Below are 12,500 nucleotides of genomic sequence, written 5' to 3' on the forward strand. Positions count from 1 at the left end.
TGGCCTCGAACTCAGAAATCTACCTGCTTCTGCCTCCCAAGTGCTGGGATTAAAGGCGTGCGCCACCACCGCCCGGCTACTTTATTTCTTAAGAGAGGGTCTCTTACTTGCCTGGGATTTGCAAAGTAGGGTCTGCTGGCCAGTGAGCCACAGAACTTTCAACACTATCTCCAACATACATATATACCAGCTGGACACCATGCTCAACAGGATGTTTTCTGCTTTTCTTTGTTTTAATCGTGGGATCTAGGAGTTGAGCTCAGGTGCCTGGGCTCACGAAATGCAGCGCCCTATACCAACGAGCTACCACTGTAACCTTGGTGTCCTTTTATTTTAACCTTTTTTTTTGCTTTCCCTTAATTAAGTTATTTTACGTTCTCACTTTATATGTTTGTGTGCAGAGGAACTTGCTGGTCTCTCTTTGCACTGCCTGAGCTCCAGGGCTCAAATTCAGGTAGTCAGACCCTTGGAGCAAGTGACTTTACCCAACGAGCCATCTCCTAGGTCCTAGGGCAAATCTTAAACGTTTTGTCCTCGAGTTGATTTATATTCTCCGTGATCCATCTGACTGATTCAAAGTGAGTTTACAAGTGAGAAAATAGAATTGCCAGTGGTTGTCTCAAGAGAGATCTTAGGGGCCACGGGGGGTTGGGGGGAGGCAGGCAAAAGACCTGGGGTGAGTGAGGCATGGCTCAACAGACTGAGGTGCTTGCTTCTGAGCCTTACTATACAAATTAGATGACTCTGGAATCCACATGGAGAAAGGACAGAACTGATCACCTTGAGTTCTGAATACCTCAGGAATACTGTGGAACGAGCGCACACACACACACACACACACACACAGATAGACACACACAAAACGCAATTGAATAGCCAATTTATCGAAGCACAAGGGCAATGAGGGACCCTGTCTCCCCAGCCCCCTCCTCTGTGTTGCTTTAAAAAGGGAATCCATGGACAACCACACTGTGATAGGAAACTGACAAGCAGAGCTTGACTCGTTTCGGATAAGCCCACAGGGACAAATAAGAATCCACTTTCCAAACCCGGGTAAAATTAAGCACACTCGGATTTGAGAAAACCGTGGCTTTCTCCTGCAGTTGACCTTTGTTTTACCAGGAGCAGATGTCCATCCATACCTCTTTCACTGATCCCCATTTAGCTCATGAGAAAACAAGACATGAACTGAACCTAGCTGAAGCCTGGAGCCATCCTTGTCTAACTTAATGAGCAACTAACTAATCCAAAAGCAAAACGGCCATTCCTTATCCAGCCATAATGGAGACGCAAGATGGCATGTAAATCAGTAACCCTTGTATTGCAAAACAGACAAATAGATTAATGCATATTGCAAGGATGGGTGGAAAGATCGATCAGGTTACCGATTCAGACCATGAACTTTCTCTCAATATACTGCATTTAACTTTTAAATAAGGTTTAGGAGAACCTGTAACAGTTTGCTCACTGACAGAGCTATATTTTAGTAAGGGCAGAAATTGGCTAGTCTATAAAAATTAAATTATGCCCCTTTCACTGTATCTAGTCAAGAGGAAAAACTCTAATTACAAGATTGCACTGTCAAACAAATGCAAATTCGTATTCTTTATAGCCTGGTTTAAAAATTCATACTGGAAGGTTGGGGGCAGGCTTCTCTTCTGAAATGAAAATCAATATTTGAAATATTTTTAGGGAATGCAATGATAAATAAGCAAAATAAATGCGATCTCAAGGACACTGCTTAGAAACACCAACCCATGAAGAGCAGAGTTGGGAGGGGAGGCATTAGTCATGCAAACGTTTAAGCATCAATTAGGGAGTACAGGAAACTTCTCTTCCCCAGAACTCACACTTTATTATTCTAGAAATGACCAAGGGAAAAAGAACATCAGAAAATAACCTCAGATCCTAACAGGGGCACCACTCTAGAGAATAGGCAAAGGTTAATTTTAAGTGCACCTCCATAGAAATTAAATTTACCTTTCTCAAAATTCATAAGGACTGGTTTGCAGACTTAAGCCGGCTAAGATCAACTGAAGGCCTGACCATATCGTATTGTTGGTGTTTGGGGATGGGGCAGGCAGGGAGACTGTCTTTTATTTGCTTCTTAATGTCAGGCTAGGTTAGTTCATTAAGATTTCTTCGTCTGTATAAATCCCTGGTATTTCTATACCTATTAAAGAAATGCCAGTTCAAGGCACACTCAAAAAATTTAAATCCCCTTTGGCTGTCTTTCTAATATCTACTTTGCAGTCTGTCCACTTGGCCTTCCAGATGAACTTGACAGACATAAAAGAAAATCATCACAGTCCTTAGAACTTTCCCAGTGTTCTCTCCTTGGGAGTGTGTGGTGGTACATTTCCTTCTGTCAGAGACTGACAGGTGACATTGCAGCGAATGTATTTGGCCAAGGAAGTGAAACCCACCTGGTAACAATGGGCTAGTGGACTTGGGGACAGGCATATAACTTTTTAAAGATCTTCCTTTGTTTCTCTATAACATACAAAGAATGCTCCAAATCAGTCATTCAGTGTGGAGCATCCCAGAGTCTCTTGAAGAGCTTAGACAAGACCCATGGCTGTACAGAACAGGGATACACAGACTAAGCATCCTCAGTGGGAAGGGGGCTATCAGATTCAACAGAACTTCAGGAAGATACCTGTATGCTCTTAGGTAGGACTCTAGCATTTTCAGCTCTGTTGCACCAAGAATCTCAGCACAGGCTACATTATGAACCAACCTGGCTTTGATTCCTGATGGGGCCACCTAATAGGCACTGTGTTCCTTCTTCAACACGAAGATGACGAAGAGTGGAACCATAGGCCAGCTGGTTGAAATATAGAGTCGTAATCGGTCATCATGAATCGAGCTACTACATTTCATGAGATATCACGAGGCTAGTGCTAAGGGACGAGTCAGATGGTACAATGATGAAAGTTAGCTCATGCTGCCATGATGTTATTATATTGTGGTCACCTAGCAACCAAAGTTGCTCTCCATCTTTGTTGGCAAAAAAAAAAATAATAATAATCAAGCTGACTGCTCTATAACAATTACACGAAATTTAATATGAAATGCCTTCAAGATATCAGTCCCACGACATTGCTTTCTGCTGAGAAAAGACAAAACGCCAAACAAAGCCAAAAACCAAGAAAACAAAATGGAAAACAAAGCAAAGTAAAAACCCCAACCAACCAACCAACCAACCAACCAACCAACCAACCAACCAAGCAAATAAACAAAACCTCCAGGATAAACAGAAACAGTGACCACATTTGCCTCACTTCCAATGAATTCCCACTCAGAAAGCACCCACTCAGTGCATCCGTTACAGTTAGTGTTCATCAGTATGATGGTTAGTGTTGCCAACTTGACAACAGGAGAATGAGGGCATGTCTGCGGGCGAATTACCTTGGCATTACTTTACATGGGCAGCCTCACCTTAGTCATGTGCAGGGCCGTTCTCTGACTGAACTCCTGAAAAGGAGAGGGGCTGGGGACACTACAGCAGGCAGGCCTTCCTTTGTTCCTGAGTGCATGTGATAGGATCAGTCTCCTCTCAAACTCCTGCTGCTTCTGGACTGTGCCTTGAACTGTGAGCTAAAACTAAACTTTCCATGCAGCTCCATTTGTTAGACTACTTTGTTACAGCAACAGGAAACAAACAAACAGAAACTAAGAAACACCTCCTAACTGGTTTTCCCTTGGGATTCATTAATTGCTTCTGTTTTATTTGTTTGTTTGTTTTGATACCAAGGCTAAGGTTATGTCCAGGACCCACATTCCCAGGGTAAAACGGTGGAAGCGAGAACCAGTTCTTGAAAGTTGTCCTTTGACCTCTGACCTCCAGAAACATGTAAGCTGGGGTGTGTGTATAGTCATCACCCTCACCTCAAATAAATAAATGTAAGTTTTAAGCATTTATACAAAGGATGAAACTAAAACTCAATTTGGGTTATTTGGCATGTGAGTTAGAATGGCTGTTTATTAGACCCTGGTTTTCCTAGGTGCCTAGTGGGTATGGAAGCCCAGTGTCACAAGCAGGCACTACACAGCTGCAGTTGTTACAAGCAGAGGTCACGGAGACAGAATGAAGACAGCTAGCGTTGCCTAGGCGGTCAGTCCATTGTAAATACTGGAGAAGGGTGAATAAAAAATGTTTGCTGAACAATCGTGAAGAATCCCAGCATCCATGTTGAAAAAAAACAAAACAAAAATAAGCTAGGTGTCCACCCCTCCCCCTACAACACTATGGAGGATAGAGACAAGAGGATTTCTGGGGCTTGATGGGGGCCAGGATCAGCGGGAAACCATGTTTTAAAGGGAAAAGGGGGAGAGTGAGAGCTGGGATGCCCTCCTGGACTTTATCTGCTCCTGCTTGAGGGTGTGTACCTTTGCATATGTATCCTTGTTGTGTATATACACACATGCATATGTATATATGTGTGTGTGTATATATATATATCACATACATTTCCTCTCTCTCTCTCTCTCTCTCTCTCTCTCTCTCTCTCATTCTCACCAAAAGAAGGAAAAAAGGTTGACATCGCTGTGTGATAGTTTTTCCTCACCTTTTAACCCGTGGCTTATGTCCTCTAGGCTGTGGCCATCGGGACATCTTTCTAGTGACATCTGTTGCTAGAAAACAAGCAACCTAAACCAAAGACTTCCTTCAGGACTGACCGCCTGTATGCTCTCTGTGGGTCATATGGAAATTATGAGGTCTTTTCTACAGTATAGTTTGGGGAAGAGGCTGCAGCAAGAGGAGAAACATCACTTTGAAACTGGAGTGTGTGGCTGCCATCTTGGATGAATACATAGACAAAAGGCAGTGCTTTTCCCGGAAGTATTCTTCTGAGGAACCCCTTTTCTGGATCACACCCCTAGTTCTGAAGCACAGCCCCCATGTAAGCAGTGGCCTTCAGGAGTGAGGAAGTTCTTAAGGTACGCCAACACCTCGAGCCTATTTCATGGAAGAGGGCTGCAGATACTCAAAGGGCAGAAGGTGCTTGGCTCAGTTAAAATACAGCGCAATGAAAATCACTCATGGAAACCATTCACATCCATCTTGGTTACAGTATCATCATTAAGTTTTGTGTTGTCCTACTGCATTAAATAAGAGGAGTACCAGATGCTACAACTATGCTCGCTAGGTTTTGGAGGATACATTATGTTTGAGAGCAGTTACATCTTAGACTTCTCAGAATAGCATTTTATATATATATATATATATATATATATATATATATATATATATATACACTCCAGCCAATAATGTACTACAAAGGAGAGCCACATCCGAGGGGTCTGGAGTGGTGGTGCGGAGGGAGAAGTGCTTCCATGTAAGTGTGAGGACTAGAATCTGGATGCCAGGCACACATGTAAATGTCAGCAGGGCTGATGAGGGCTTGTAAGCCCAGCTTTTGGAGGCAGAGATCTGAGGTCTTTGGATCAAGTTGTTTAGTTAGAATTGATGAGCTCTGGGTTCAAGTAAAAGGCTCTGCCTCCATATATACAGTCAAGGAAGATGTGGAAATCAACCTCTTGTCTCCACACATGCAAACATGCATCTACACTGACATGAATACCATGTACACATAACACGTACCTATGTATACTCATGTACCAACAAATGTGAACATGTTTGCATACATACTTACACACACACATACATACATGCGTGCATATCACACACACACATACACATGCAAAAAATTATACACCCACACCCTCACACCGTTGCTCAGTGCTATGGAGAGCTGCCAGAGAGGCTCCTTAAGCAATCAAGAGGTTAACAACAATATACTTCCATTCCCTAACCAGGAAGAAGCTGCTTCTCCATGGGTCTGTCTTCAGTGCTAGCTTCTTTCTCTGTGGTTATCACTGTAGCCAGGGAGTTAAGGGGAATCAATTGTTCCAATGACCCATGGAGCTCTATGGGCACCTCGTTGGACTAAAAAGGAACAAGGCTCACCCACTGTCATTCATCCCAGGATGGGATTTCCCTTGCTTTCAGCAACCTTTAAATAGCCAAGTCTCTATTTGACCTTGGAATCAAAGCAATAATAGCTCATTTATTTTTCTTAAAGTTCTGGTTCCACTTTGGGGGTGGGTTTTTAATTTTAACTTCCGAGTGGGTGGGATTCTACCTTTCAAAAGACTTACTAGCTAGAGTGAAGTAGGTTCCATCTCCCTCCCTTCTTCAGCTGTTTAACACCCAGGCTCTTTGCGCAGCTAGCCAGTAGCTAAATGGCTAGGGTACTGGGCAGTGGGGGGCGGGGAATCCTTCCTGAGGAAGATCTTGGCAATTTGTGCTTGGAATTTGATGCATTAGTTCTAAAATTAAATAAAGATCCTATAGCGTTCTTCAAAGAAATATGGTGTGGCGCTATGACAAAACACATTTTTCAAGTTCTGACCTCTGGGAACTTCAAGTAGCTTCATATTTCAGTCTGACATTGCTCACAGGCTACTGTCGAGCTGCTGGAGCCTGGGCAGTTATCCATATATTGTTTTCACCGCCCTGATCAGTGATCAGCTTTTCAGTCCAGGAAGGTGAAAGGTGTAAATAAAAAATAAAAATAAAGGAAAGATACTGATTTACAATAACTTCTCAGGAGCCCCCAGAGAAGAAGCCCTGGTAATTAACTCTAATGAGTTTAAACAACTTCCAACTCTTTACTTTCCCAGAACTGTAAAAAGTAAATATGTGCTAACCAGTGTGTATGTGTATGTGTGTGTGGGTGGGTGTGTGTGTGCGTGTGTGCACACACACAAGCGCGCGCGCCCAGGTGCATATGTAGCACACAGTAGCATGTGTGTTAGACCAGTCAAGATCTTTTCCTTTAATTTAACACATGCCTTTCCAAGCCTTGGATGGGGGCTAGAGGGGAAAGAGTCTTACCAGCACTTTGCTCCATCACTTCTTTCTGACACATGTCTTGAACGTTCACAGTGCAATTTACAATGAACTCAGGGGACGAGCAATCGTTGTTCAGCTGGAATTCTTCACACTGGTAGCACTGAATTTGCAGCGCCAGCCCTGTGGGACAGATGTGGTGGGGGTTCAGAAACACTGGTTAAGATCTGGCTTGCATAGAGCACATTCTGGCTGGCCAGTATCACCGGTACTGCCCCAGACAACAAGGGCTTCTGGTCTCTGCCTCCTGATGATCAGTAGGGCTGGAGGTGCCTGAAGCCAGCAGGGGGCGGCGGCATCAGTTCTCAGGGTCTAGGAGGATAAAGCCCTGCCAGAGACCCTCCATTTCTTCTCTAGACACAAACAGCTCCTGTAACACCCCTCAAGGCCTTTCCGCAAGAAGTTGCAAAGAGACCGCTGAGAGTTCAAATCCCAGATCAAAGTAGTGGGCGACAAGCTTTGAGCTCCTGTCTGAGCCTAATTGCTAATTGGTTACAAATTGGTTAATTACTGTTTTGGCACCGTTCAAAATTGCATTGGCTGACGCGTTTTCAGTTTTATTTATTTAATCTTGTAAGTCAGCGTTCATGGGCTGAGGTTCTGATCCTTCTTAGCGACCACCCTGCAACCTGGGGGGAGGCGCTGGATGCCTAGTATCCGTGCTCAGTCCTCCAGCTCAGGGTCCCTTCTTGTGATCAGTGACAGGGGAAGCTGCTGCTGAGGGTTGGAAAGGATGAAGTGTGAGCGTGTGTTGGATGTGCGCGCCTTCCCAGGAACCGCTACACTGCAGCCCTTTTAGAACCTGCCTTTTTACCCGCTTTTTGAAAAACATGGCTGTTGAGAAAAAAAAAATTCTGATAGCTTAGAGTCCGCGATCAAGAGCAGTTACTTACCATATCTTCATGGTTGCTCTCCTTTGATCTGGGAGCTTCTCTTTGGGCCGCATGCCCCTTCCTAGCACCCTACCGATCGTACGAAGAGCACAGCTAGCTAACTCAGTCCAGGAGGGCTGCTCCCCAGCCCCCAGCAGCAGATTGTCCGGCGAGCCGCTCACCTGTCAGCGTCGCCGCTCCCTTGGGTGGCCACAAACACTGGATAACTCGACTAGGTTGGAGGCTAGGTTGGAGGCTCTCCCCTTTTCCTGTCTCGCCCAACTCAAGGACCCTCCCCACTCCCGGCTCTGTATCCCCGACTGTGAACCCCAGGCAGCTGCAGCCAAGAGTCGCGCCAATCTGCTGCTCTCGGCTCTCCTGCAGCGCGGGACTTGGAGAGCGTCCCAGTCTAGCGCCTTTGGTCTCAGTTTCCAGCACCAAACTCCCGCTGGGTAGCCCCAGCGCAGCGCGGACCACAGCTGGGCGCACTGGGGCTTAGAGCAGGGACGCTTGGCGAGATGGCATGAGCGTGTCTGGCCAGGCAGCCGGCCTCTCCATCTTCTTACCTGGAAGCCAGAACAATCCGCAAAAAGTTGCTGCGATGCCGAGAACCCACATCCTCCCGGATCGGCAGGGCCGGGAGCGGGCAAGAGCATCAGAGATCGCGACCGCAGCCGGGGCTGTTCCGGCCGCGGCTACTGTAGCTGCCAAGGCTGCCGAGGCTCGTGCTGCTGCCGCCCAGGCGACGGCTGCCACCGAGAGGAGCCGCAGGTGTCGCCCGCGGCGCCCGCATCGCCCGCGCCCGGGGCTCCCAGAGGCTGGTCCCAGGCTCCTTGGGTTCGCGCTCCCTGGGACAGAGCGCAGCGCCTCCGGAGGAGTTGGCTGCTGAGGCTTGAAGAACTACTGGCGATCCGGAGCACCCAAAAAAAGTCTCGCCTCTTCTGCCCCCACCCCTTCCACTCCGGGTACCACGTGACGGCTGCTGAGTTGTGGTGGGGGTGGAGGGCGGGGAAGGCTGGGACTGTCTCTCTACTGTCCCCACCCCTTTCTGCTACCCTTTTAGCCTACCTCCTCTAGTTCCTGGGAAAGGAGCGCCTGCTGGGCTCGGGAGTAGTGTTGATAGAGGTTTAGGAATAAGGAGGTAACTATGGCGCAGCAGGTGCCATCAGGACCTGTCCTATGAACTCGGAGACCCGAGTGCTGGGCTCCGATACCCTTCTGTTTGCTCTGTTCCCTTCCGGTGTTAACCAGTACCCTTGCAACTGGGTCTCGCCCACCCAGCTCGGTGTCTTCTATCGCTCCCCGCCCTCCGGCCCTCTAGGTGACTGCCTGGGATAAGGCGAAAGGGTGTTTCTGGACACCTGGCTAAGTTGCGCGGTAGCGAGTTCCTTGGGGGTGTAGGACGCAGCCGTGCCTCTTCCGGAGAGAAACCCACCTCACCGGTCACCTGGGTCTTCCGGCAGAATGCCTGCGAGTACAATGGTGACCCTACCGCAGCTGGCTCGCCTTACCCAACCATCCTCTCCTCACTTGCTTGCGGGCACCGCTGGGGGATGCATTGACTCAGCCCCGGTCGCCTAGCCCAGAAATAAAGCTACTTGGGGGAGTGGACATCGCGATCTGTGCTGTCACTGAAAAGCAAATGGGGCTGACCGCTCCCCCAAGCCACCAGCTATGGGTATACACTCCTTACCGCGCTAAAGCATGGCCACTTGGCCATTGGCTGCCTCCCTCCTCCTCCACCACTCCTGTTTCTGACGATTCTAAGTGACCCACCTTGCATACTCCCGGGACACCACGGTGCTATTTTTCCTTCCTGGTGGAGCTTTGTGGAAGACTGTGCTGTGCACAGAGCTGACAGTCTCAGCTCTTGGTGCCCCCGCCCACAACCCCTGCGCATTTCCATCCACCCCCACCCCTGATTTGGGAGCGTCAGTGGAAACCCGCGGCTCAGCATCACCCCTCTCCTGTGGGGGTCTCCCGAGGGGAAGTGGTCTCTCAGCTGGGATGTGATCATTTATTTCCCTACCCTGCCAGCAGAGCAGGTTTGGAAGAGGCATAAATGACTTTCTTGTAATTCCTTTGCAGAGATCGGTCCATAGCTGCCTCGGGCTCATTCTCCCCACCCCCTCCCCTTCATTTCTAGCTGGTTAACTCCTTGGGGGAGACAAGGATGCTTTGACCATCACTCGCTTGTCTGAAGTGTGGATCTTAACAATTGTTCGAATTACTATTACAGTAGCAAAAGGGTCGGTTTATTTATTCCTTCAGGGAAACCTCTCCACAGAGCAAGCGTGCGCGACGCGATTAAAATAATCACGGGACCAACCTCTCCTTGAACAAAGTTCTTTTCTGCTCTTAGAGGGTGTAATTGTGATAAGATGTTTATTCCGAAATGAAATGAAACAAAAGGATTTTCTTAAAGACACGGAAGATGCTTTACGGAGCTTGAATATAAGGTAATGAAATCCAAGTACAACAAATTGCACAAATACAATAACACTGGTCATACAATACTCTATAAAGATACAAGTGTTCTAAGGTAACTGCACAAATCCTAAACATAGCTCTACCCTGCCTGGCCTGTAGGCTTCTGTACAGAAGGAATTATAAATAGTTCACGTCTAGAAAAAATACACATAACCTTTAAAATAGAATTTATCCTCCCATATAAACAGTCTTTAATAGAAAAAAGGATATTAAAAAGTAAGAAAGTTTCATAGCACCAACCATTCATTTATTTTTATAAAGAAGATATGGCAAAGAGTACCCAGGTTTTCAATAATAATAAAGCAGGGAGATTTAAAAAGAAAACAACAAACATTGGGAATTGTGAGAAATACAGTGGAGAGGATGGAAGAGGTTGGGAGTGAAGCCTGCTAAGATCTGCTCCCTTACGCCATCACCTGGGGCCACCTAATCAGTGCCCACCAGCTTAATTCTTCAACAGAACACCTACAACATCACAACTTGAGTCTTCCTTGAGACTATGCGGAAACTGGACCACCCTTCAAACTGCAATATATATAGAGAGAGACCTCGAGAAACTGAGATGACCTCAAGCCTTCTGGCTTTCCTGCCCACCCCACGCTGAGATTGACTGTACACGCACAAAAGACTTGAGGACCAAGATGATTATGTTCACAAAAATCTTCAGTTGGGGTTTTAAAAAATATATTATCAACTTCTAGAACTTAATGCATCGTTTCAAGAGCATGGCGCAACTCTTTTTATTGCTATCTTTCTCCCCCTACAAATATAATTTCTCTTCCCCCCCAAAAAAAAAATTTACAGATTTTATACAAATACTCAAAAAAGTGCAAACATTGAGAATTCCCCATCATCTTTTGCTTTTCAATCCTCTGGAAACACAGTAAGTAGAGGCAATCTTTGTCAGTCCTTGAAGGAAGTAAACTCTGGTGTACTGGCTGCTGTCAGCTTCTCTGGAGTCAGTGCTCCTGCATCCCTGGCTCCGTAGTCTGTTTCCCTAGTGCACCACACACGAGGCTCACTGAGGGATGCTCTTCTAGGCCTCGTTGGAAGCTTGACTTGCACAAGAGGAGAAGCTGTCGTACAGGGAGTCACTCAGAGACTCCACGCGGTCCACCCCGGGCCTTTCGGAGCTACTCAAAGACACTTCTGTCTTTTTGCCTTTCTCTTCCTTTTGTCCTTCAACCTCACTTGGAGACTTCTCTTTTTCTAATAAAATCACAGTATTGCAGTTAAATTTATTGAATGACTCCAGGGAAATTTCAGATAATCTATTCTTGGGATCTTCTTTTGTTTCTTCAACTTGTTTCAGTTCCTGAAAAAAAAAAAAGGAAAAAATATTAGAAACATAATTCTTTGGGAAAAAATCAATTTATCCTATCTGATATTCAATTATTGTCTGAATAAAGTACAGTTTAAAGGGACAGAGAGAACCTACAAGTCCTTAACAATCTTTTAGTGTAATTAAATGCAATAATAAAGATAATTTTAGGGATAAATCAAGACTTTAATCATTTTAGTGAGATAAATAGATCCCAATTTGCAAACCAGTTAAGTGCCACTTAATTCATTTTAAATGGATCCATTTGAAATTTGCTTAGGTAAAGTATCTTATTTTTCTTTATCAAAAGTTCAAAGCCCTCTGTTTTCTCGATAAATACTCCTTGTACTTTTTCTAAAAGGGATATGGATTGAGTTTCAGCCAGAAGTTATCAACTTTTGGGAGAAAAAAAGGCATAAAAATCTGTTAAATTGCCATAAAATTTAAGTACATATTTAAGCTGCTTAAGAATATTGTCATGTTTCAATTTTGTCCCTTTTAGGTCCCTGAGATATTTGAAGGAGAGCTCAGAGTCACTGACTACAGATTGCAGAAGGGCTAGAGGCATAAAAACCAAGTAACGGGTCTGCACTTTAGAAACCCTTCCCTTCCAGAAGGTCTAGCTATACCAATTTATTCCAAGGATGTGATTTTCTTCATACTTCGCTTCAGGACTTCATAAAACACTGCAGTTACACTAGGTAATCATTGTAGGTGCCCTGTGAACCTGAGTGTCTTCAGTTGCTCAAGTTGATGCTCAGGTTGGGGTGAGAACAATGGGAGGCAGGGACACCAGAGGTACTGAGAAGAGTGAGGGTGATCCAAGTCACTAAAGCACACCCCATCAGAACCTTTGGGGCAAGAATTCCACCATCCCAGGGAAAAGTAACAACAGGGG

The 12,500-nt window shown here is 45.7% G+C and overlaps 2 protein-coding genes across 12 annotated transcripts in view; both read right to left on the reverse strand.

Moving 5' to 3' along the window:
* Positions 1-8,734, reverse strand: part of Lypd1 (LY6/PLAUR domain containing 1) — a 38,347-nt gene extending 29,613 nt beyond the window's left edge. Inside the window, exons 1-3 of one of the 3 annotated variants that reach the window (XM_031380916.1) lie at positions 8,524-8,700; positions 8,358-8,396; positions 6,905-7,042 (exon numbers count right to left, since the gene is read on the reverse strand). In XM_031380916.1, the coding sequence (XP_031236776.1) occupies positions 6,905-7,042; positions 8,358-8,396; positions 8,524-8,584 (238 nt within the window). In that variant the 5' untranslated portion in view covers positions 8,585-8,700. Of the gene's footprint in view, positions 1-6,904; positions 7,043-8,357 lie in introns of all 3 variants that reach the window. The other 2 variants (XM_031380911.1, XM_031380907.1) reach the window with 2 other exon arrangements.
* Positions 8,735-10,133: 1,399 nt separating this feature from the next.
* Positions 10,134-12,500, reverse strand: part of Nckap5 (NCK associated protein 5) — a 903,226-nt gene continuing 900,859 nt past the window's right edge. For 8 of the 9 annotated variants that reach the window (XM_031380937.1, XM_031380939.1, XM_031380935.1 and 5 more), the window contains one exon: positions 10,134-11,596. In XM_031380937.1, coding sequence (XP_031236797.1) covers positions 11,318-11,596 — 279 coding nt within the window. In that variant the 3' untranslated portion in view covers positions 10,134-11,317. The remainder of the gene's footprint in view (positions 11,597-12,500) is intronic. The other variant, XM_031380958.1, reaches the window with a different exon arrangement.

The sequence above is a fragment of the Mastomys coucha genome, unplaced genomic scaffold (genome assembly GCF_008632895.1).
Source record: "Mastomys coucha isolate ucsf_1 unplaced genomic scaffold, UCSF_Mcou_1 pScaffold1, whole genome shotgun sequence".
Taxonomy (NCBI): Eukaryota; Metazoa; Chordata; class Mammalia; order Rodentia; family Muridae; genus Mastomys; species Mastomys coucha.